The following is a 26,836-nucleotide window of genomic DNA, read 5'->3' as shown; positions in this document are numbered from 1 at the left end:
CCCTCTTTTCTAAAGTTACAAGTTATGGATGACAAGACTTCAAAGTAACCCAAGAAACAAGCGTCAAGCTGGGGACAAACCAGAAATGGATGCTCTTGAGTTCTAGATGTCCAACAGAAAGGGGTACTTGGGAACTCTGAGCCCAACATGAAGCCAGGGGGACCAAACCTGGGAATTCATCACCTCCTCTGATCCACAAGGGAGTTAAGGGAGGCCAGAAACCTGGAATTCTATCTGAAGAAAACTTCCACACACACATATGTCAGATACCCACTTGACAGTTGTCATTATATCATTAATATTATTTAAGTAGTTTTCTACTTATTAAGCCTCATTCTGATATACTGTGCTAAGAATTTTGTGCAAGAGTATTTGGAAGACTTAAAGTACTCTGAAGTCTAGGCCTTCTCAGAGTGCTGGGAGATAGGGTAATATTCTGTAACACAAATTACCCGAGAACTCATGTTCTGAGTGTCATACTTCACACTGTAAAACACTCTTCATTTGCAAAATTATATTGGCCAACTTTACCAAGAGTCTGATTCAGTGGATATTCACTCTGATAAGTTTAGCTCAAATAAAATCTCATCCCTAGAGCTCCTCAGAAAATGCACATGGCTTATTGAAGAATAAAGATGGTGGTGATGGTAGGGGACAATGAGAGAGGACAGAGAAGAAGGTATATATTATGTACACAGTAAAAAAAAAAGAAAAAGAAAAAGAAAAAAGGTCACACAGGACAGAGAGACTTACAATAAAAGGTGCACCTTGTCTCACTTCTGCCTTACAGTCCTATTCTCTATCACTTCCATCACGCAGTTTCCTCTAGTCCTTCCAGAAACTTTCCATTTGTATATATGAGTAGGTGTGTGTATGTGTGAGCATACATATATTGTGATCCTCATTACTTGCAGATTCCATATTTGCAAATTTTCCTACTCCCAAAATTTATTTGTAACTCCAAATCAGTACTCCCTGGGCACTAACGGTCATTTGTGGACATGAAAATGTGGCCCCAAATCTGTCTCCTGATGTCGCATTCCCAACTGACACTTAAGAAGGCAATTCTTTCCCTTCTTGTATCATCTCTCATTGTAAACAAGTGTCCTTTTCAAGGTCTATTTAATGTCATGTTTTTCACGTTTTCATGTGTTTTTTTTGGGGGGGGGCTGATTTCCTGTTTAAAAAGGCCCCTATTATAGTGCTGAAGCACTCTCTAGTGTTCTTAAGTACAAGAAAGTGATGGTGTGCCTTCCAGAGAAAATACATGTAAGATAAGCTTCATTCAGATATACTATGAGTTCAATATTAATTAATCAATTATATATTAAATAATATTTACATAATATATACATATAATAATAAATAAAACTATTTTTTTAAATAAAACTATTTAAACAGAAACACACACATAAAGTCGGGTACTGATCAGTTAATGAAAATGTGACTAAGGCTTCAAGGAACCTAACCTTTTATTCTGCTAGGAGCAATGATTCAGTGTATACTAACTCAGTGTTTATGGTGACTTTATAGACCATAACCACCAGGGATAATAAGAATCTACTATGTGTGTGCATTTTTTAATTTACAAAAGTGGATACTTGTGTACACTATATACACTATATCATACCTTGATTTTTTCACTACTAATTCATTTTAGAAACTGTGACATACCATGTCATACATATTTATTTCCTACTTTTCTTTTTACTTTTTAAGATTTTATTTCTTTATTCATGAGAGACACACAGAGAGGCAGAGACATAGGCAGAGGGAAAAGCAGGCTCCCTGCAGGGAGCCTGATGCTGGACTCCATCCCAGGACCTGTGGTCATGCCTAAGCATAAGGCAGATGCTCAACCACTGAGCCACCCAGGTGTCCCTACTTCCTACTCTTCAAAGAATGCACAGTCTTCCCTTGGACAATTTTGCCATTGTTGATTTAACGAGTTGATAATGATAGAGTTTTATGTTGTTTCTGTATTTTTTTAATGATAAAACAATGCTTCAGGAAACATTTGTATACTTACATCTTTGCAAACCACATATCTCTGAATGAAAGAAAATTCTGGCTTCTGTAACAAATACATAACAGCTGCAGCTGTCTTAGAAGCCATCAAAAACTTTTAATAGATTGGTATTATTACATGGAGTGTGGATTTGGCTTGTGAGTTTTATGTAGCTGAGCAACAGCTATCACATTGATGATGTTTAACAAATGTCACATAATCAAACCTTCTTCCATAGGTGAGGATACCTATAGGTTTAATACCTATAGGATTCCTTTATTTAAGTGCCAATTTAAGTGCTCTGCGTTTGTGTACAAATCTGCTCCCTGATCAACATGAGGCCTCTGTAAAGTGCTCTTTATCTTGTGGCACCAAACCAATCCTCTTCTCAAGAAAAAATGCAAGAGCCACGTGTAAAAGAAAATCAAGCCTCTCCTTCTTTATCTGCCCCCCACTCTCACCCCTGTGTTTGGGTAATGAACGAAGCTCTGAGTAGTGAATGAAGTAGCTCTAAATCAGGACCATGGTGAGGGGACTATGATGACTGAGAAGAGTACTCTCGGTCTTAAAAACCACGGGGATAACTTAGAACACAAAGAATTGTTGATAAAAATAAATCAGAGACATTCATTTTCTCTAAGTCACTTCTCTGCCTCAAAATTTTCCTACCTACAAAGAAGAGCATATATGGTACACATCAACCTCTCAAGGTACATATACAAGATTCATGCAAAAAAAGGCCATTTATAGACCAACAATTTTAAACAACCACTAAAATTCCTTTGTTCTCATAGTTCATTAATGAAACCATTAATTTTCTAATGATAATATTAACCACAAAAAGTATATTAGATATAAACAAAAAAAATACCAGGAGAGTGGAAATTAAATTTAAGTTAATTTTAGGCATTCACACTTAAAAGGGACGCCTGGGTGGCTCAGTAGGTTAAGCATCTTCCTTTGGCCTCAGGTCATTACCCAGAATCCTGGGATCAAGCCCTACATTGGGCTCTCTGCTTTGCAGGAGTCTGCTTCTCCCTCTCCCTCCGTGCTCTCTCTCTCAGATAAATAAATAAAATCTTTAGAAATAAATAAATAAAATTAAAATACCTACAAATTAAAAAAAATATTGTACTGGCAAAGATGGAGAGGTACCTCATCTCTCATGAAGTAGGGCAAGGAGTTTTCAGAAGTTAGGGTCATCTCATCTTGCTGGTTCCCATCTATGCCTGACTGTCAGGCCCAGGCTCTCTTGGGTATATAAGCAGAGTACTAGGCCTGTTTGTCATGGCACATTTAAATACAGGTGTTTGAACTCATTTGAATTTATGGATGAATATATTTGCTTTCCCCTAATGAATTTGTCTAGTGAGATTGTGTGTGTGTGTGTGTGTGTGTGTGTGTGTGTGTGAGAGAGAGAGAGAGAGAGAGAGAGAGCGAGAGAGTGAGAGAGAGCAAGAGAGAGAGTGAGGGAGGCTTTTGGAATCCTCATATAATGTTTGTATGTGCTCTTTCCCACTCCCCCTTGCTCAAATTCTGGAGATATTTCTCCCCCAATTTTGATATCTGAAAGAAACCACAGTGCTGCAACTGAAAGTACTAAGTATTAGTGTCTTACTTGATCTATTTATTTATTAGAACCTTTAAAGAATAAGACAATATATGTTTTAATCACCAAAGAGACCTCTTCTTAGAATTTAACTTCCTGGCTTCCAGCCATCCTTAGTTGCTTGGGATCTGTCTCACACACATAAGGTATGTGTGTGTGCCTGGTGTCTTTCCTGGGTATGCACATTTCCTCTTCATTTATTCATGAGAGATACACAGAGAGAGAGAAGAGGCAGAGACATAGGCAGAGGGAAAGCAGGTTCCTTACAGGGGTCAGTGAAGTAAGAGCCAGATAAACTTCTAGACTGAAGTCATGAAGATAAAACTACACTTAATATTCAGATATAAAAAGGGAATTGTTTAATGCAAAAATGGTACAGCTGCTATGGAAAACAGTATGGAGATTCCTTAAAACACTTAAAAGTAGAACCACCATATAATCCAGCAGTCCTATTTCTGGGAGATTCCTTCAGGAGAACCTCTTTAGGAGGTTATAAAAATTAATACCTTTTTCAGCATTTAGCAATGTATAAAAGAGATAAATATTTTCTCTGTTAAATAATAGTGAAAGAGTGAAAATGCTTTTTAAAGATTTTATTTTTAGGGGGAACCTGGGTGGCTCAGTTAGGCATCTGCTTTTGGCTCAGGTCATGATTCCTGTGTCCTGGGATCGAGTCCCAAGTTGGGCTCCCTGCTCAGCTAGGTGTCTGCTTCTCCCCTCTCCCTACATTGCCCCTCCCCCATTCTTCTGTTCTTGCTTGCTTGTTCTTTCTCTAAAAATAAACAAATTAATTAATTTAAAAATAAAGAAATACTTTACTTTAAAATTTTTTTAAAATGTAATCTGTATTCCCAATGTGAGGCTTGAACTCACAACCCCAAGATCAAGCATTGCACACTCCACTGACTGAACCAGCCAGGAGCCCCTGAAAAAACTTTTTAAAAGATTATTCTTCATATGATAGTTGAACAAACAATAGTATTTGTAATGAACGTCCATTCATTTTTTAAAAATCAGAGCTACTCTTCACTGTAGAAAGGTTAGGGCAAATTATAAGACCTGAAATTGAAGTCATTTCTGTAGAGGCAACAGGAAGGCCTGACCATCCGTACTGCTTCTGTGTTTTATCTTGTGCAAGTTATTTAACATTTCTGCAGTCTCAGTTTTCCCATCCTAAAAAAAAGGACAGTGCTAGAGTAGTCCTGCCCACAGTCCCTCCAGCTCTATATTCTTATTACTTAAATGTTTCAAATCAGTAGTTCCTGACAGTGTTTTCAAATTTATATTTTAAGAACATGCTTTTAGGGGTATCTGGGTGGCTCAGTCAGTTAAACATCTGCATTTGGCTCAGGTCATGATCCCAGAGTTCTAGGATGGATCCCTGTATGTGACTATCTGCTCAGCAGGGAGCCTGCTTCTCCCTCTCCCTCTGCCTGCTGCTCTGCCTTCTTGTAGGCTCTCTGTCAAATAAATAAATAAAATCTTAAAACAAAAAGAACATGCTTTTATCCATGTATTCAAAAATAAAGAGATTATAAAATATTTCTTGATTTCTGAGATAAATCCTTTTGTTAAAGCTAAGAGAGCTTATACAGACAAAGGGAAATTTCTGGCTGTCTAATCTTGGCACTAAATACAATGCTGTTGTAAAATAAGTAATATATTATGGTAATTCATTTATTCACTCATTTATTCATTAAACACATGTTTTTACATGTACTTATTATTGCAGTATCTCCTCCTCTGAAGAGGCTAAAAGACTATCTTTGGTTAGGAAGTATAAAAACTACTGTTGTGTGTGTGTGTGTGTGTGAGAGTGTATGTGTGTCTGCGTGTACACATGCCAGTAATTATATAATGAACTTTCCATAACTTGCTCATTTCCACTTTTTTCAGATGGTTGATGCTTAGAGAGGTTAGTGATTGGCCCAAGGTCACACTCATTCAGTGTGTGACTCCTAGAGCATTTCTCATTCCCTGAACACAGTTGCCAGCTCTGGGTTATGGCTCCATCTGCTTTTCAAATTTCCTCTGCACACCACTGTTAGAGAGATTCTCAGAATCATACACACTGAGTCTTCCACTTGGTCATGCCAAACTCCATCAGAGCCCTGCTGTTGTTAAGAAATCATGTTATTCACCTCTGGTTGCTGCCTTATCACAACCCAAACTAGCCATCTCAAACTTTTACTTACCATAAATCCGTATCTTTCTTCTTCCAGGATCTACTCCTCTTAATTATGCTAATCTTTCCTCTTGGTGGGGGGGGGGGGGGACTTTCCCTAGGTTTTTATATTTGTGCAGACCTCCCACTGCTTGGGGAAATATAAAAAGGTTTAGTTTTGCCCTGTTGCTCCCTAATCTACCATTCTCCCTCTCTCTTTACTCATTTAATTGTCAATTATGCAGCCTAATCTGTCTCCTCCTTTTTCCTTCCAAGCACGGTTTGGTGCCTTATCTCAAACTCTTTAGAACTGCTTTGCACTTATCAGCATCTCTCTCAGGGACTGCAAGATTGCTTTCAAACCAGATTTCCCTGCTTTCACAGGAGGCTCTCTGAGTACCACCCTCTCTTCTGGAGTCCCCATTTCATACCTTCAAGAACACCCCTCACTTTGTGAATGCCTTTTGAGATGCTGATTGCTGTGCCTGAACCATAACTGGTTCTTTGGCCCTTTTTCCAGGATATGATTTTTTTCCTCCCTGTGATACTGGATGTCCTCCTAGCACATAGTGCTGAAAATGCTGATCACTCCTAGATCACTGAGTTTTCTTCTAGGTTCTGGCCCCTCCTCCTTTATCCTGGTTTTCCACATCACCGCTTTTTTTATATTCACATTTTCATTTCTCTTTTTGATAATCCTTTCCCTCCACCACAGTCCTTCTTTGAACCTTGGGTCTCCTATGGATGGTATACTGCACTAGTCTTCTTCTCTATTCCTTTCACAAACCCCTCTTTCTCCTCTCTCTCTCTACATTCTTCTCCCAATACCTTTATTATTTCTACATCCATCACCTCCACATTGGTAACTAATTATCCTCAGTCTTTCTCTCTGAAAGCCCAAGCAAGTTATGTGTCTGCTCATGCATTTTGTCTGTCTCTAAAACAGAATTAAGCAACTTCTGCTTGGTCATAATCACAGTTGCTTGAAATCTTTGATTCTTTCATCTCTTTTGCCTACAAAAAAACTAATCAAGGACCAAGAACTCCAGCTCTCCTTTTGAATTATCCTATTCTCCCCTTCTTCACACTCTCAGAGCAAACACTCCAGGCCAGGTCCTTGTCATGCTGGACCTACATTGCTGTACCACTTCCACACACTTATTCTGGAGTAACCACTGGCTTTACAAGTGGCTCTTGAGGCAAAACAAAAACAAAAACAAAAACAAAACACATAACAGATTTACTGTGAATAGGTCTTTTAAATGGATTATCATGTGATTTGCAAATTTATATTAAGATCTCAATGTGAAAAGGAAATTTGGACCAGCAACTAACAAAAAAAAAAAATTCAGGTAATTGCCTTTAACTTCTTTTGGAGGAAAAACATATTATCTCTCACTGACAACACTTGTGAATTATGATACCTACCTTTGAATGAGAGAAATACTATGTTTTCTCCAGCACAATGTGATAGTTTCTTGACTATTCTTGTTTAAGGTTGTCTAGGCTACCTCACTAAGGGCCATCTATAAACTTATTATTATCTACTTTTGCCCCAAAGCCTGGAATAAAAACTCCCTATCCATGAGCTCTGGAAACTAGCTCTCGGCAGCATGATCCAACTAGTTTGGGAACAGTAATTTGTAGAGTAATTCTCATCTAGTTCAACACTGGAAGCGAAAGCTCTGGAACCATGTAAGGGAATCTTTCCTGCTAAAGGGAAGTTCCACTTTCTGTGATGACTACTATTCTTTCTACTTAGAGAAGAGAATAATGGGCCACTGAAGCATGATAGTCAAACCAAACTGGTGGGCTGAATGACTGTCTAGAACTCAACATGATTGGCACAAATATGATGACTGGATACTTTTTTCTTTCCATTTGTCTCTCGTGGCCTACCTTTGGAAGGTCTGCAGGACCATCTCAGTTTAAGATTAAAGCAAGACAGCATAATTAGGGTAGCTCATTTCTTTGGGTTGATTCTGAAACATCACATTGTGTTTATCCCTTGATTGATCTAAAGGAATTTATCTGGCTTTCTTCTAAAGGAAAAAACAAAAACAAAAACATGATGCCAATTTGTGTAAGTAAGCTTGGTAAAATGTTGCCCTAAACAAAGTGACTGTCAAGGTGTTTCTTCTACGTGTCAAGGACACTCTGTAAGAGTAAATGCTCCTTGATTTGAGATCTTATCTTAAAGTTTATAAATGGGCTTCCTCAAAATCTTATGTATTGCCACTCAGTCTCTTTGCCTTCTCCACTTGATGAAGCAAAACAGAACTATAGGATTTTGTCATCTGGAATGGCAAATTTAAAACTAATTTACTCTTGCCATGTAATTCCTTAACCTGATTGCCTATCTAATTAAGAAAACATTTGAAGATTGAGTATTGGTCTTAAGGAGATGAGTGAAGAGTACCTACCTTAGAGTTCACAATGAATACACATTCTTCCACTTAATGATCTTACTTTCACTCTGAAGTGCTACTCTCTAAGTTGAAGAAAAGAGCCATTTCCCACATGCCTGGAGAAAGTCAGTAAAATGGGAAGCAGTATTTCCAAAGTGTTCCAGGGACATGATATGCCATGAACTCTCAAATTCTGAATGAATGAATACAAGAATGAATGAATGAATGAATGAATTCTAGGCTCCATGGAAGACTGGTATAATATTTTCCTTCCATGTACCAGGATAAAGAAGTTAACAATATTAGAAACTTCAGAGTATACACTGAAGATAGGCATTTCATTTTTTTTTTAAACAAACTTTTAATTTACATTATTGTTCTTCAGCCATTTTGGGGAGAAAAAAAATAACGTTCCTAAACAGAGTGTTATGAAGCAGCGTTGATTTCTTTTCTATTTTTAAAAATACTTTGGAGCAAATTAAACATACTCAGAATGTTTTATTAACTAGAACATTCAGTTTAACTAGTTTAATTACTACTCTTTGGAAATTACTATGATCAGTGGGAACTCCTATGTTTGGTCTTTGTGTGGGAATGCCCTGAGCAGAACGCCCACCTGCACAGGCAATTGAACACCCAGCTCTGAAGTTTCCCAAGAGGTCAAGAGAACTGGCAATCAGCAGTTCTTTATATGGTGATCCTGGAGTTTACCTTGTAAATCCCTTCAATAGCAGCTAGCTAAAAGCCGCTGGAAAAGGGCCAACCTTTGCTTTTATCCTAAGTCAATCCAGAGAAATGGTTTTTGTACCTCAGTAAATAGTAAACTAATATCCTTCTGGAGCAAAAATTCCTTGAGAGAACAGGTTGTGTTTTATTTCCATTTAGCCCTCATAGTTCTTATTCAGGCTCATACACATGGCATGAAGTCAGGTTATTGAACAAATATTGAAGAATTATGTCCTAACTTTACAAACCAGAAAGCTGACAAATATATCCACCAACTCAACACATGAGGAGAAGAATCCAAATTCTCAATTCCATCCAGTCCTAGATTCATTCAGGTGTGAGAAAAAAACAGGTTTAGAGAAATGGGACCCCTAAAAGGTTCCCATTCTACAAAAAGTTGTGGAAATAGCTTTCACATGGTCTATACTTCAGGAAAATTTCCAAGTCGGAAAAAATACATACATACATATATATATATATATATATATATATATATAGTATGTATTTCTATCATATATATATGATAGAAAACCACCTGTATTTATATATATATATATAAAACAAATATGTACACACTATATATATTCCTATGATACTTGCATTTTGAGTCCATGCTTTAGTCTCCCAATTAAAGAGGAAAACTATAGCTCTCTGTTGCCAAATTATAAATCTATTTCTTGGCTCAATGAGTAAGGAAACCCCTAATGACTGTAACAGTCTATGTATGAAATAATTTTATGTTAACAAGTTATTTATTTCTCAACTATATACAGTGGTCAGTTTCCAAAATGGAAAGTATGATTTTTTAAAAATTTTATTTATTCATGAGAGACACAGAGAGAGAGACAGAGAGAGAGAGAGGGGCAGAAACACAGGCAGCGGGAGAAGCAGGCTCCACACAAGGAGCCGGACATGGGACTTAATCCTGAGGCTCCAGGATCACACCCTGGGCTGAAGGCGCACTAAACCACTGAGCCACCCAGGCTGCGGAAAATATGATTTTTAAAAAACTATTTATTGCATATCTATCTGAATATATCCAGATTTCAGAAATTATAAATAGATATTAGAAAACCTCAGGGCAATTTTAAGACTTCACTCCCTTATTTTTTAAGAAACTTGAGCTTAACTAAAACTCCAAGAAAAGTAGAGTTCTCTAACCTTCCCATCTTTATGGAGGCCTCTGTTAATTACTAAAGTACAATGTGTAAATTACGTAGACCAGTCCACTTATGTAGTGCACTCTTGGAGCTTGTAAGCAATTACAGGGTCAATGCATCTCCTGATTAAGAGCCCACAGCTTTAAGAAGAAGAGAATTAAGTTTTACAACATAGCATAAAAAGAAATGCAAAACACTATTCCAGAAAGATAGATCCATTGAGAGGAAGGAAAAAACAAACTAAATACTAGGAGTAGTTTAACTGGGGGTGTGGGGGAGGGGGGCAATAGGGAAAACAATGGGACAAATGGGAGAGAGAAGGGAAGAAATATCCAGAAAAAAATGTATATATAAAACAAGAGAGAGGGAAGCATGGAGGAGAAATGAAATGTATTTATTTCAGTGTGAAGAATATAAGCATATTTTATTTATTAAAGAAAGAAAATTCTATAAAATCAGTTTGGAGGAAATGGTTTCTATGTTCAGCCATTACAAAACTTAAAAGAAGCAATTTCTGTTATTTTAAAATGAACCTTAGGTATTCTGCAGTGAAGGTACAAATTAGATATTTAATATTCATAGGAAATGGTATTAAGAAGTTATAACAACAATGTGGTCTTCAATACAAGTTGCTGTACAATTTAAACTAGGAGAACTAAAAAAAAATTGTGTTTGGAAAAAAATAGATTATAAGATTCAAACAGTCCTATTGGTAGCATGGGCGGGGTGAATTTCAATTAAAAATAAAGGATGAGGGACTCCTGGGTGTCTCAGCGGTTGGGCTCCTGCCTTCGCCTCAGATCATAATCCCAGAATTCAGGATGGAGACCTGCACCCCTTAGCCTATGTCTCTGCCTCTCTCTCTCTCTTTGTGTCTCTCATGAATAAATAAATACATCTTTAAAAAGAAAGTAAAGGATGAAAATCTGGGAGATACAAAAGAAGGTATTTTTGTTTCTTTAGACAGAAATTATTTGTGAAGAATTTGATAAATGATCCAATTTGAATACAATGCAAAAATGTAATTAAGGGCTTAAAGTATATGGTCCAAATAATAAAAGCTACAGGAGGTTAATAAAGATAAGGAATTAAGCCAGAGCTATCAGGAAAAACTTTATGGAAAAATTGCAACTTGATCTGATTAGAATTTGAAGACAGAGAAACAAACATTCCTAGTACTATTAAATTATGTAATTCTCTGATACTAGGTCATAAGGGATTTTAACTTTTGTTCATTTTTTTAAAAAAAATATTTATTGTGCATATACTGTATCACTAGGAGTGATCTATATGAGACTCAAAAGCAGTTTTTGTAATTATGTTATCTGACAGGAGGAGCCCTGGGTTCCACAGGTACCAATCACAATCAAGATACAGTGGCCAAGAACATTGGCTCTCAGCCCATCTGCCTTGGCATAAAGCCCTATCCTGCCGCTAATTCAGTGGCTGGCCTCAGATTGCTGAGCCTCTCCCTACCTCAGTATTCTGATTTTCTTTAAAAAGATTTTATTTATTTATTCATGAGAGACACATAGAAAGAGAGGCAGAGACATAGGCAGAGGGAGAAGCAGGCTCCATGCAGGGAGCCTGATATGGGACTTGATCCAGGATCATGCCCTGAGTCAAGGCAGATGCTCAACTGCTGAGCCACCCAGGCATCCCAGTACTTTTATTTGTTAGAGGAAGGTGATAATACTAACTTTTGGGGCTGTTTTGAGGATTAAAAGAGTTGATGCGCATAAAGCATGTAGAACAATATCCAGCACATAATCAATAATTAAAATGAATATTGGTAGTGGTAAACAATATTTCCTCTAACTTATTCTCTCTTGCTTTCTCCCTTAGTCTTATATTTTCTTCTAGCTAGTGCTCCCATCTCTTTTCTTATATTATTGCTAAACTAACTGAATATACGGCTTACATTTGCTGCTTCCTCTCTTCATTTCTGACTCATTTCTGAATTAAGAGCATTGTGACTTCTGCCCTAATCACTTCACTGAAAGTGAACAATTGATGAGTTTACAAAATCACTGAGGACTTCCACACGGCCACATCTAATGGTAACTCCATGGTCCTTATCTTACTAAATCACTGTCTACATTTCATAGTTGACTCTTTTTTTGGAATATATCCTTGGTTTCCATGATCACTTGACCATCTTTTTGTCTAGCGTTTCCTTATACCTCACTGTCTATGCCATTTAATGCTCCCTTCTTCCTCTGCTTACCCTTTACATATTGGTATTCTTCAGGTTTCCATCCTTTAGCTACTGCCTTCTCTCTTTACATGCATTCCTTGTATTTTTAACTCTTGTCTATGATTTTATGTGTTTTAAATCTTTATTAACAGCTGCTGGAAATATATAGTTGGAAGCGCTAGTCACAAAAAGCTCAACATCTCCAAAGCTAAGTTCATTTTATCACCCCCTAACATTCCACTCACCCTGATGTTCCATCTGTTTTTGCGATCTCAGTTAATGGCCCCACCATCTAGCCAACCACCCAAACCAGGAATCCAGAAAAAATAAATCTGTCTCTCTTCTTCATTTTCCATAATTCACTACATGATTAATATATTTCAAGTCCATCATTATGTTTTTTCTCCATCTTTACTACCATTGTCCCAATCCAAGTCCAAATTATCTCTTGCCTAAGTTGAAATAACAGTTTCAAAAGATCTCCTACCTCCAATTTGTTTCCTTTAAGATGGCATTAATAAAGCTCATAGAGTGATGGATCTAAAAATGGAAATTCAGTAATATTATTACCTGCCCGAATCCCATCTACTCTAAAGACTGCCTATTACTTACAGGATAAAATTCTGGGCCTCTAACATAGCAGTACAGCCCCTCACTACACTATTTCTATTTTTCTCTTTAGTTTCAAAAACAAGCTACCATACTAAGTATGATAATACACACATATATATAAGACGTTGTAATACCTTGATGGAATGTTATTATGTCTGTTTTATAGGTTTAGTAGATAGTGTTGGAAATAACTTGTTCATAGTCATCAAATCAGTAACACTACTGATAATTGAATCCAAATGTAATCCTATTCCCTAATGGAATTTCCTTGAGGTCAAGGGCCACATCATTCCCTTTTTTGAACCACCAGCACACAGCCCATTAGCTGATTCATGTAATGGCTATTAATTAAATATTATACTAAATTGACAATTAAAAAAAGAAAAGAGAAATAATAACATGATTATAAAAGATCATCCTGCTACTGACTAAAGGAGTAGATATTCTAGAATTATCTCACTGGTAAATGGAAGTAACAAACACTATGACTGAGTTTGTAAAAAGTGTTTGTATGTATTGAAATACATTCCAAATTATCATACAATCTCTATATTACCAAAAATAACTTTAAGATTTTTATCTTTAAACTTCATTTTACTCAAATGTATTATTTATTTTTAGAGAAGCAAAAAAATGTAAATGTTTGCATTAACAAGTTCTCTGCTAAATGATCTTGTGTGTGTACATATATTGTGTGTGTATTTGTATGTGTGGAATATATGTGTGCATATACATACACATATAAACATTCAAACTATTTTCAAATTTAGAGTTATATGACTTCAATAACATTTAGTAAATTCATTCTTTAGACAAACTGGTAACAAAAGATCAAAAGGATCAGGTGAAACTCTGAGACTCCTCAAAGAATTTCAGAAATTATGAAAAAATGATGTTGTTGTGTCCATTTCTGTCTCCCAGATTGCAACAAAATAAAACTTCAAATAGCATACTTGTATATAGTTGAAGAAAACAAAATTAAAATGGAAACATCTACAGATCATTAAACTTAACTATGAACTGCGGCTATTCAAACAATTGGACTTTAAGTAGTTTCACACCACTGGGCTAAGATAAAACATGCTCTGCTGGCATTTTCATCTGCCAAAATAGCCATTTGCAATTAAAAATTAAAACTGGCACCATTTCTTTGCAAGCAATTATCAAAAGGCTGCTGGCAATCTTCCTTGTTTATAGTGTTTCTTATATCAAGACTTCATTCCATATTGAAATATTCTTTTCTTAGATTTTATTTCTTTTAGGCCATAATATTCCCAATACTAATATTTTAACACTTTCAACATTTCTAATTGTAATATGATCCTCAAATACTGCAGCACTGTTTAAGTTTCTGAAAACAGACTGATTTGAGGAATATCTGTAGCATTTTGTATTACCATATTCGCAGTATAACTGGTATAAGACCTCTCTACATTTAAGGGAAGTGATTTTTAAGGAATGCAGGAGTAAAAATAGCATCAATTTCTATGGACATAACCTTAATTCCAAATAGAATATATATATATATATATACACATTATATATAATGTGTATATATATATATAAAGTCATTCATTGGGTTTAATTGAGTCCTGATGCAAGGAGTTACCAATAGTGTAAAATCTCCTTTTCCTCAGGAAACCAGTGGTATATTTTGGAGATTATGGGTAACAGTAACAGAATCAATCTGTATGTATGAGCATCTTCAATGTGGCAGACACTGTTCCGGGTACTGGTGTTATGGCAGAGGACAAGATGGAAAGAGTCTCTGCATTTAAGGAATTGGGTAGACAGGCAACAAACTATTCCACCTCCAAGCTTAAGAGGGATGTGTTCTGTTAATTCTCTGGAAAGATCACTTTGGTTACCACATGACACACAGGCCCCACCAGGAGTTAGAAGTAAAGTTAAAGTGACCATTTAGGAGGTGATCCTTCAGCTCAAAAATGAAGGGAAATGATAAAAAGATCAGATCCATTCTCCTTACAAATACACCCTCTCTTTATGGTAGAATGTTAGACTATCTGTAGTATCCTCCACCATCTTGGCTGAATCACAGACATTGGACACTGATGTGCCCATTTCACAGATAAAGATTTGGAGACCCGGGGCAGCCCGGGTGGCTCAGCGGTTTAGCGCTGCTTTCCGCCTAGGGCATGACCGTGGAGTCCTGGGATCGAGTCCCACGTCGGGCTCCCTTCATGGAGCCTGCTTCTCTTCTGCCTGTGTCTCTGCCTGTGTCTCTGCCTCTCTCTCTCATAAATAAATAAATAAAATCTTAAAAAAATATTTTGAGACCCAAAAGAGTGAAATGGCTTATTCCAAGTCCAAAGATAACTAGTGGGAAAGCTGGAAGTGAAGTAATGGTCTCCTACTTCTAGCTCCCATGCCTTTTGCCTCAAAATGTATCATCAGTATCTTCTAAAAAAATAAAAAATATTTAGTGGTTCCATCAGCCTTAGTTCACTCGGAAACTCCTCTCTGAAAGGCTTCTAAGAAAATTTATTTACTTATTAAGCAAGCATTTATTGAGGGTCTACTAGACACAAGGCATCGTGCTAGGTGATTGGGATTCAGGGATAAGTAGGAGGTTTTCTGTGTGGGAAGTTTGCCCTCCTGTGGGAGAGCCAGACCAAGTAGCTCACAGTGAAAACAGTGGGGCAAGCACCATTATAATGACATCCTGACATGCCATGGAACCTAAGACAGGAGGCATCTAAATTATTCTGACAGTGATCTAAGAGGAAGCGATCCTTAATTGTGTTTTGAAGGAACAGTGGGAATGGACCAGAGTGCACAGAGTGGCAAGAACTAAAGGAAATGGCATGAGTGAAAGCACAGCAGTGAGACACAGGATGGAGTAACTGGAGCTCAGCATGTACCTGAAAGGTGAAGAAAGAAATATGGACAGAAGCTATGTCATAAAGTGTCTTGTGTACTGTTCCAAGAAATTTGGTTAACTTACACTCTTGTCTCCACTTTCCCAACTCTTGACTATCCTCAATCTATTTAATTCACATTTATGACCCTCACCACAAAGATTATAGGCAAGGGAATGATTCATTAAGATTTACATTTTAGGAAAAACACTATGGTGCCAGGGTGGAAAGCTGGAAGGCTGAGAACAGAAGCTGGGTGATTAAGCAGGAGAATATTACAAATAATCCAATGGAGCGATACTGAGAAACAGAGAAGGATAGTAGCAACAGCAAAGGAGAGAAAGGGATAGATATGAAAAATATTTATAAAGTGTATACACAGAATTTAATGATCCTTTGGAAAGCCAGCAGGAGCAAGTATGATAAAAATAAAGGCATTGAGAATGACTTGCAAGTTCTTAGCTTGGGTGACTGGACTATTTCTTCTAGTTTAAAATATCTATAAATTATGATTCATGGCATTACACCAGGCAAAGATATACTGGACAAAGTGAGGAGCTACATATATCTGCCACCCTGTTTCCTCTGCCAGAGCCACATTTGTTACATCAATGCAAATTTATATATGAAGCCCCATCATGTGTTCTACTACCACCATTATTCTTCTAAACTTTTCTTAAAAAGAAGATGAATTTAAAAGGGATGAATGACATTCAAAGGAATATATCACCTCACATTTGAATAGCTCATCTATTAAACTGAAGAACAGCTAAAGACAGAAAAGTAGGAATCACAGCTGTCTGGTAAATCCTAAGGAATAGTAAGGGAACAGACTCTCCTAATCCCCTCTAATTTACAAAGATTGGAAGAAAGTATTTGAAGTAGGTCATCTGTTATTCTTGACAGACATCTCATCAGTAGATTAGAATATATACACTTGAAAATACATTTTACACTATTAATATACCATTATATTAATGATTTTTACATATTTAGTAGAAACTTTTCTTTACCTGAAACACAACTTTAAACATACTTTTCTTGCTTCTTGGCAGTGGAAACACTGGACAACCATGTAAATCCATCCCTGAAATACCTCATTAATCACAGTGCACTTGCTCTTGGCAAGAACCCTAATGTGCTACAAAAATTGTTATTAAAGTAAGATTTAGGGATTCCCAGGCTGGCAGGGAATTAGTTAGTTACACTGCTTTAGAAATTGTTTTCATAGAATTTCTTTTATTATCAATGGTCTTGTTAGACTTACAGCTCAAAGTAACTTTCCTTTATTGACTTAATGTGTAAAGACTAGCTTTCTAAATAAACTATAAGCAGCAATTGCAAAGATGGCTTGTCCCTCAGGGTGGGCTATAGTTGTGCAGAATCCTCCCAAAAGATGATGCTGTCCAATCCCTCTTCCTGCTAATGTGGATCTAGCACCCCTATCTAATTGCTCAAACATTGCAATTTCAGGCTCCAGAAATGTATAAAGCAAAACTTTGTATCAGCACATGGTATTGATAAGTACATATCACATTGATAGGCTGATAGATTCTGGTGAGCAGAGAATTATCCAAACTTGAGTCCCTTGAAAAATAATTTGTTACAAATTTTAAATTCTGTAAGGCCATAGAAATCTGTTAAACACTATCATACTGAAAAGAAATGTTGTATTACATTTCAATAAGTCCTCATTCATGTTCAAGGGCAAAACTTGGGAGATGCAAAGCATGAGCATTAGCCAAAGTTGTCTCTCTCTCTCTAAATATAGAGTGCATAATTTACCAAAAATTAAAACTCACAAATGGCATCATATTATAAATTCAAATCTACAAATATTCTGAGCATATTCTTGTAAGAAATAGTCATTTTCCTTACAGTATATATTTTGCTGCCAAATTCAGCAATAGATCATTATTGCTAAATGTTTTAGTAGATCCTGACAAGTTAAAATAATTGATCAGACTCAATAGGTAACAGGATTAATTACATATCAACTCAGAAAGGACAAACATGAAAAGCATCTGTAGTATTTCTCTATGTCTATCATTTATTACAGTAATCACATCTAAATCGATGTGAATCTTACATTAAGTGAATAGTAAAAGTTAAGTTATACCTTTTGATGTAATAATGATGCTACACAACGTTCTCCTTATATGCACTGTAGGATGGAAAGTTGGCTGGAATATTCTACCTAATGCTACATATTCACATCAATCTGAGACTGTAAAATTTTCCAGACACCAGAGCCCACGGATTGTAGACTCCACCAATTTCCTGACTCCTACATGGTCAGATTCCAGGTTTACCTATTTACAAAACCAGCCCCTTCTTCGATGTTATTTCAAAAATTGCTTCTAGTGTTGTCGCCAATCCTCCATCCCAGGTGAGAGCTATGTTTGGATGACATGCCTCATTTCTAAAAGAAACCCAGTTCGTGTGTTCAAAACCTATTAATTTACTAGGAAACAAGAAATGGAACAGTGAGTGCCTGCAACTTTCTCTACAGGTCTCCCTCAGGCTGATGTCTTTATATTGAACTGTAATATAAAGAAGCATGAAAAGGAAAACTAAGAAAAGATTTGCAAAAATAAGAAAAAAAATAAGAGTCTAATGCCATAAAAATTACCTTAAAACGTGCAGATAAACCTAAGTCTAACAGGAGACTGAATGAATGGACCTTGTGGGAAAAACAGTAGTAAACTTTAAAGCCACTGAAAGGTTTTAAATGCCTAAGGGAAAAATAAACATTTGCTTCCAATCATTTTCTCATTAAGCATTCTCTGCTAGATGGTGAAGGCTTACACACACACACACACACACACACACACACACTTTGACTCAGCAGCACAAATGCCTACTTAACCCGCTGCCTGATCCCCGTCCCAGGTGGCCCGTTTGCGCGTTTGCTATTGCACTCTGGTCGGGGTTCCTGAGCCCCCCGGGCTCAGCACTGGCTTCTGCCCCCGCGCAGGAGCATCACCTCGCCCCGCCCAGCTCGCCTTTTCGAGACCCTGGCCACCTCTGGCAGGAAGGGCTACACGCACTGACAGATTTTCCGTTAGTGGTGGAGGTGGTGGCGAGGCGTGTTTCCGGGCGCACTTAAAACCTAGCTGTTCTCCCCACCAAGTAACAGCTTCCCCAGCTCCGCCCCGGGGCTGAGGACCTAGCCCTCCGTTTCTCCTCTCACCACCCAGTCCGACCCTGCCATCCCCTGCTAACCTCTCCAATACACTCTCACAAGCCTCACACCGGCGCACGTCTTCCCCACGCCTTTCCCAGCTCCCGGGCGCCCCTCGCGGTTGAAACAGACGTGTCGGGGGACCTAATAGCTCCCAATTATCCGCGCAGCCTAAGTCCCAGGTCAGCCGGCCTCTCGCCTTCGGTGCCTAAAACCGCGGGGGCAGCTCATTGGGTGTGTTCCGGGAGACGCTGGAGTCTGTAGGGGTGGAGGAGGTGGGGCTGAGGGAGGTGGAAGGCTCTAGGAGGAAGACCATAAACACGTGCAAAGAAATAAAAGCCACCACGTGTGCGCGCGAGTGTGTGTGAGAGAGTGTGTGTGTGTGTGTGTGTGTGTGTGTGTGTGTGTGTGCACGCGCGCGCCGGCCCAGGGCGTGGACGCGGAGCGCGTCCCAGGGGGCCAGGCATACAGACCCCCCAGAGCGGGCGTGGCGGGGGGCGCGCGGGGGACGCGGGTACTCACACGAAAGCGTGGTAGATGAACGCCCAGCCGCGGGGTCTCTCCAGCACGTTGTACAGATAGTTCTGCACCCGCCGGTACTTGACGTTGCGCCGGCAGCTCTGGCTACTGGTGTACGAGAGCGGCTTCCCCAGTAGGCTCATCCGGGCCCCCTGCTTGCCCCGGCGGCTCTCCCTCAGGCCGCCGCCGCCGCCGCCGCCGCCGCCGCCGCCGAGCGCGGCCGCGCGGGTGCCCAGCAGCAGCAGGCCGTCGCCCCTGGCGGCGGCTGAGTTCAGCAGCACCCTGCCCCGGCCCGACTCCACATCCTTCATGCCGCTGCCCAGGCGCCCCCCGCCCGCCGCCGCCGCCGCCGCCGCCGCGCCGCTCTTCACCCACAGCCCGGCGGCGCCGCCCTCCTCTCCTCCCGCGTGGTGGCGGGGCATGGCATCACCACGGGCACCGCGAGGGGGGCGCCAGCGCCTGTGGCGGGGGCAGCGGCCTCATGCGCGCGGGCGGGTTTCGAGGAGGAAGCCGCGGCCGACGGAGCGCCCGCCGGCCGGCGACCTCCGAGCCAGGGGCGGGGAAGCAAGCAGCCAGCGAACCGCCCGGGCTTCGGGGTGGGGGCCGAGAGGGGTGTGCGGAGGAGGCCCGATTTCTAGCAGTCTTAGCTTCAAATTCGAAATCAGGACCTGTTTGGGGGCGTCACTTTGAGAGGGTTCCTCGGCTCTCTCTAATTCCGGGAGCTCTCCCTCCCTCCCTCCTCCCTCCCTCGCAAATGCCCCCAGGGCTGGACGGGCGGCGTGCGGGGCGCTCCGAGGCGCGCTCCCACGCGCGCACACCCAGCCCCCAGGCTCCCCCCTTTCTTCTCGCACTCGCTTCCCCACGCCCAGACTGCGTTCGTCTCCTCCCCCGGAGGGGCCGGGGCTCGGAAGCCCCTCTCCGAGGCGCGACTTGGGTTTAGTTCCCTCAGGGGCTGAGGAGCTGTCCGTGAGGTACGTCGGCCTCGTGCCCTGAGGAGAAACTGGAGACGCCGGTCTCTGCTCTCTCCCGCCGCTACGATGCCGCGCCGGGTCCTGCCAGCCTTTGCGCGAGGAGTGTGAGCGGGAACGGCCCCGACCTGCCCCTCAGGTACCAGCTGGTCCCCCCGGGCGCGTGGGGCGACCCCCCCTCCCCCCCGCAGCGGCGGGCGGCTTCCCGCACGGCTGCGGGATCCCTGCCTAGTCAGTGTGCGGACTCGCAGGACACGACTCCCAGGCCGGAGAGGCGGGGGACAGGCATGTCCCCAGGGCTCACTCCAGCGTTCGGGCAGCGACTTTCCGTCCCCGCATCAGGTAGCAAGCTCTGGAGTAACTTGACATCCTTCCTAGCCCTGCGGCGGGGGAGGGGTGGGGGTGGGGGGTGGGGGGTGGGGAGGGCATAAAAACTACAAAGTGTCTCCTCCTCGGCGGTTAACGAGTTGCCCCGGGGCTCCGCCTGACAGCGGCGCGAAGCCTGGGAGAGCGAACTGGGTTCCCTTAGTCAATAAATTTCCATTTAAGTCCGAAAAAGTCATAAAACTGTTAAGCGTCGGCAATGGCAGCGGCGGCCCCGGCGTCTGAGAGAAAAAGCCCGGGCGTCAGGCAGGGAGCCCGGGACAGCAGCTTCTCAGGGTCGTCACCCCACCCCTGTAGGCTGTACCTTACGCGGTGAGAGACGTGTGGCGAGCTAGGACTGGCTGAGTCTCCCGCCACCTCTGACACTCTGGCGACCCAAAGCGTGCGCGCCCTTGGCGACGACGGAGGCCACGGTGCCTCGGGCTTCGGCCTCTGGCCTTCAGCAGCACTGCATTGTGAAGCGTAAGCCGTTAAACCTCACAGCCCATGTGGGGACACTGAACCGAAGCCGGGCTTGGGAACCTCTTCCAATAGAGTGGATTCCCCCCTCCCCCCACTCCACCAAAATACGAAAGAAAACCACCACCAAATTAAACTGAGGAAAGAACTAAGGTTCCACCGCAGAGCCCGAGCAGATGAGCTCCAGGTAGTGAGTGATTCCGTTTGCCTTTTCCTTCTAGAAGCCTGAAACCGAGGCAATACTAAAGCAAAAGTCTGATTTCAGCCGTCTCCGCCCCTCAGAGATTCTCTTTCAACTCCCTCCAGTAAGTACACACACCCACGCCTGCGGCAGCTCCTTTCTGCCTCTGGCAGTAGCTCCGCTTAAATGCTTTACTTTTACTTTCTTTTGCTTTGTATTGTTAAGCTCTCATTTGCGTGAAGCCCTCTCTCTCGGCGATGGGTCACCCGTAGTACCCTGCTTCCCTCCCTTCCTTTTCCCCAAGCCTCTCCTCTTCGGGCACTAGCTCGGAGCCCCTCGGTGCAGCTGGCAGCGGGGCCACGTGACTGTGCGCCAAGCGCCAATACCCAGAGTCACTCTCTCTTTCTCCTAATACACTTCACACCCCCGCACTGTGGAGGTGCGAGAGATTGCTCCGTGCCCTGCTATTCGAGGCAGATGCAGAGAGCGCCTTGGAGCAAGCTCTCCAATCCTAGAACAGCACGATACCCCAGCTGAGGGTGTGTGTGTGAGGGGGGTAGGGGGGTGGGGGGGAGTTTGCTGTTGCTATATTTAGACTCCCCGCGGAGTTTCTGTGCAGGGACTTTCAGGGTGAAAGATCTAGAGACTTAAAATGACTTGTGTGCAGGCTCTAAACTTAAATATCTTGGCTGTTCTGCAGGCAACAAAATGAAAACCATTTCCTCTTAACCGATTGGTTTTCCTTCTTGCAGACTTTGACCACCACCACTGAGTAGGTCAGGGTCACTTCCATCTTACTGGTGCGGCTGGTCCCAGAGTGCAGGCAGGACATTTTAGGAAGGCCAACGCAGACATGGTTCTCCGAAAGAGAACCTGCTACTTAATTTCCCAGTGACATTTTCCTGGAAGTACAGCAATAATATCATCAGAGAAACAGTAATGTTGATTAAGCAAATGCCATGAAACTTAAAAAAAAAAAAAAAAAGAATCATATCTGGGGACTCCTGGGTAGCTCAGTGGTTAAGTGTCTGCCTTAGCCCAGGGCGTGATCCTGGAGTCTCAGTATGGGGTCCCACATCGGGCTCCCTGCATGGAGACTGCTTCTCTCTCTGCCTGTGACTCTGCCTCTCTTTCTCTGTCTCTCATAAATAAATAAATAAATAAATAAATAATAAATAAATAAATAAATAAATAAAATCTTTTAAAAAATCAGATCTGATGATCAATAGCTGTTTAGAGCTGGTGTCTTAGTGGTTTACAGCTTTGGGATCTTCTGGGGTCACCTCCATTTAGAGAGCTAGTCCAGGAAAAAGACCTGCCCCATGATTCATAGCAGGTTAGTATGACGGTTGCTGGGAACTCAGAAATCTCACCTCCCAGTTCAGTATCTAGTCAAGTGGTCGGTTTTTATCTCCAACTGAGTTTGTACATAAGAGCACATGGTTTTATTTCAATGTGTCTGAAACTACCATTCAGAAAGAGGCATTTAGGTGCAAGCCCTAATCATTCTGCCTTAGCATACCTGGAAGGAAAAGCCAAGTGAGGCTGCATGGCCTCTTCTACCAGAGTCTCTCTGCATGTACCTTGCTTTCTTTACTACCTGCTAACTTCTCCAGAAGGCAGGAATTAACTGTGAGGAAAACAAAGTATTGTCATCAAGCTTTTTCTGTTGTTGTACCTTTGAATACAGATGTTGCTAGGAAACTGCCTTTTATTTTGGTGAAATATTAAAATCCAGAGATCAGAAGAGAGGATGGGATGTTGTGCAGAGTAAAACAATATAGGGTATATTCTGTGTATAAGAATTACATTAGAGCACTATAAAGAGATATAAAAGGCAAAAGACAACTACTTTTTCCTAAGGCAAATGTTTATTGCTAGTGTAAAGTGTGAGTTGATTAGCCTTTCCTATCCTTTGTAGATGAGTTTGCTTTTAACCATTCATTCTCTACATGTTGTAAGATTCCTGCCTGAAATTTGTGACCTTGGAAACTCATGTTCTCTGAAGTCTACATGGAGATTGTTTCAACTAAAAATAGTTACCAGAAATATTTTATTTCAGTGTGTTTTCTATCCCATTATATTTTTCTTCTGAAGGGTACTCTAAAATAATAGTATTGAAAATTCCATACAAGAGTTAGGAGATAGATGCCTAGGAAAGACTTTTCAGTCAGAACAACTAGATATGAGCTGGTTTCACAAAATATCAGTGATTCCATTACTTTTCCCCCTTTCATTTTTCTTTATGACTTTCCATTTTCCCATTAGCTTCAGCCTTACTCCCCTCTACATACCTTCCCATCAAGTTATGTTCATGGTTCATATTAGCTAGTGAGTGATACAAATGCCACTTTTTAGTGATGTGGATATACTTTGATCGAGTGTGAGATTCCTGGGTCAACCAGAGTAGTAATGATAAGAAGAATCCTCAAACCTTAGAGCAAAAGGCAATTTACTGATGAAGAAATGGAAATCCATTTTTTTGGCAGCTGTTCAGTGACTTGCTCAAGGCTTAGCTATTTGTCTTAGAGGCCTAGAGGTACAAGTGAAATATAACTCTTGAATAGAATGCCCTTTCAGCTCTACCAACATTTTCTTTAACTTTTATTTCCCTTCTCTCAGATCATAACCAAACCAATAAGCGTAGCTACTATAATTACATTTGTTAGGTATCTTATAACCACTGGTTACCTCCTCTTATTATTTTTAACGCATTAGTATTATGTACCACAGCACCATTTTTAGTCAATCAAGAATTCTTATCTGTAAGAGGTATGACATTAAGCTTCTCAAAACGTTTCTCGAAAAAGCAGAAATTAATCAAAGAATCAGAGATCATCTGGAGCCGGCCAGAATACATGAAGATTCTAACACAGTAGGGAGGGATCCCAGCTCTGCCCCGCACAATGAATGGAGACATGGCCCTTTCAGAAAGCCTCTGCCCCAGGGATGCAGAAAGGGTATAGGTGGAGTGTATGTGGGTGTGAAGAGAGGCTGGTAGGGGAATAGACAAAGAGTAGAGGAAAGGCTCAAAAGGTCCATCCGTTTTCATTATAGCAACTAATCAAAATTTATTTTCCTTGGAATTACTAAATTAATGTGCTAAAAACCATTGTCAAAGAAAATAATATTTAGCATGTATTACTGGGCACTGTGATTTGTAAGAATTATTTTATTTGATTCTGACAATAGCCTCACAAGTAGGCACTACAATCATTGCCAATTTATAGGGGAAGAAACTGAGGTGTCGATAACTTAATAATTTTTATAACTAATAATAGTTGAGCCAGGACTCAAATTTATGAGTATTTAATACAAAAATAAAATAAAACCCACTGAAACAAAAACAAAAAGCTAGATCTTATGCTAGCTTTAATACAAAGCTTAGCCTATTAATGTGTGTGATAATTTTGATGGTTTCTCTTTCCAAAAGAAAAGTATTGGGAAGTATCTATTACTTATTTTGAAACAGGATTCGGGGTTTTATTCTAAACATACAAATAGCCTCAGTATTCTTCTTTACTATACCTGCAGAAGGAAGAATACTTTCATAGATACTTTTTTTCTACTGAAAATTTTAAAACAGTTCCACATCTTGTAGTATCAGCTTCTTGAAATTGTATTTACATTGTGATCTTTCGCTTTTATTCATAAAACTCTGCTGTATATGTCTGAGTGATACAAGTGCCTGATTTCATTTTTTTCTGACACATTAGTATGGCAGCAATACTCTTTTTCTTTCAGCCACCGACTTAGGCTCTTCTTTCTGAAAGTAAATTGAATATAGCTATTTGATTTTTTAAATATATGGATATATATATTTAGAAACTGTTAAGAGACTGATGCAGAAGGAAAACACCTTTGAGCTAGTGTACTGGAAAATTCTGTTATAATTCTGTGCCCCCTAGTGGTACTCACGTTTTACCAAAACTTTTTTTCAAAGAGAAATTAAGAAGGTAACCTTTATTAAGCTCCCAAAACTTACTCGTTTTTTCAACAAGCAATCATTAATTTCAGGTGCTGTGCTAGCTGAAGTGGGTACAGAGATGAAAAACAGTCCTGAATCTTATGACATTCATCATCTAGTCAGGGAGATGGATAAATGGGCAAGTAACTATAACGTGGTGATGAGTTCACAGAGGAACATCCATTACAAAGGATGTTATGTGAAACTACAGAAGGTTTCCTGAAGAACGCAATAGCTGATCAAAGTCTTAAGGAGTACCTGCACCTTGGTGAGACATGAAAGCACAAAAGTAAGGCAATAAGGCACTATATATAAACATACATGTATACATTACATATATGTGTGTGTGTGTGTGTGTGTGTGTGTGTGTAATGGTTGAAAGTTATAGGTTGGGATCGATTACCTGGAAAAACAAAGATTGGCTTAAATGGAAGAGGCCTGAAGGCCCAATGCTGTGAACATGAGCATTTAGGGCAGTTTGGGTATGGATAAAGGAAGAAGACGAAGAAGATAGAAACAGAAAAAAACAGAGTGACCGCAGATAATCCGTGCCACCTTAGCCAAAAAGGAAGCTTTAACAGAGAAATGTTGGAAAGAGATCAAATGGGACAAGGATTTTGGATTTGGCAATAAGGAACTCATTTGAAGAAGTACTTGTTTCTGTTTTTTGTTTCCTTGCAGAACTGTAGAAATAGGAATTGGGTCAGAGTGGGCAAAGAAAGAATTCGGAGATGAGGGAGTGGAGATAATGGTTCTGAGGGGTAAGAAAGAGGCAGCAGCAAACAGAGGATTTGGGTTTGAGGGAGCTTCTAAACAAAACACAATGTCAACTCATGTAAGACTTGAATGGCCATCATGCCACTCCCACGGGTCCAAATGGCTGAGTCTGAACTTTGATGGGATGACTGAGCTGCAATTTTGACTGGCAATATTTCACTGCCAATTGTGAGGTCTGAGGCAACTTGGACAATTTCTATTGACTCTTCCTACTTTTATAGCATTTTAAATAAAAACTATCATTTTTTATTTCTAACATTTACCAAAGAGGTCCAATTTAATAAATAAGCATTTTTCATGTTTAGTTTTACTTGGAAGGAAGATGCATGTTGGATAAATAATATATTTTTGGGGCAGCCCCAGTGGCGCAGCGGTTTGGCGCCGCCTGCAGCCTGGGGTGTGATCCTGGAGACCTGGGATCGAGTCCCACATCGGGTTCCCTGCATGGAGCCTGCTTCTCCCTCTGCCTGTGTCTCTGCCTCTCTCTCTCAGTGTCTATGAATAAATAAATAAAATATTTAAAAAAAAATAATAATATATTTTTGTTTGATTTTATCTATAAGGAAAGGCTGAGGAACTAACCAGATCATTTAAGAAAATCTATCTATTCCTTTATCCATCCATCTAGTTACAT

At 40.4% G+C, this 26,836-nt stretch overlaps 1 protein-coding gene and 1 long non-coding RNA gene across 5 annotated transcripts in view; one reads left to right on the top strand and one right to left on the bottom strand.

The window, feature by feature from the left end:
- The window catches only part of KCNQ5 (potassium voltage-gated channel subfamily Q member 5), a 495,778-nt gene extending 475,875 nt beyond the window's left edge, over positions 1-19,903 (bottom strand). For all 3 annotated transcript variants that reach the window (XM_025444409.3, XM_035697462.2, XM_025444410.3), the window contains exon 1: positions 19,470-19,903. In XM_025444409.3, the coding sequence (XP_025300194.3) occupies positions 19,470-19,888 (419 nt within the window). In that variant the 5' untranslated portion in view covers positions 19,889-19,903. The remainder of the gene's footprint in view (positions 1-19,469) is intronic.
- Positions 19,904-20,053: 150 nt separating this feature from the next.
- Positions 20,054-26,836, top strand: part of LOC112658563 (uncharacterized) — a 59,596-nt gene continuing 52,813 nt past the window's right edge. The window contains exons 1-2 of one of the 2 annotated variants that reach the window (XR_004804047.2): positions 20,054-20,573; positions 21,499-21,582. This is a non-coding gene — a long non-coding RNA (uncharacterized LOC112658563). The remainder of the gene's footprint in view (positions 20,574-21,498; positions 21,583-26,836) is intronic. The other variant, XR_003135793.3, reaches the window with a different exon arrangement.

This window comes from Canis lupus, chromosome 12 (genome assembly GCF_003254725.2).
Source record: "Canis lupus dingo isolate Sandy chromosome 12, ASM325472v2, whole genome shotgun sequence".
NCBI lineage: Eukaryota > Metazoa > Chordata > Mammalia > Carnivora > Canidae > Canis > Canis lupus.
This window is presented reverse-complemented; position numbering and strand designations above follow the sequence as displayed.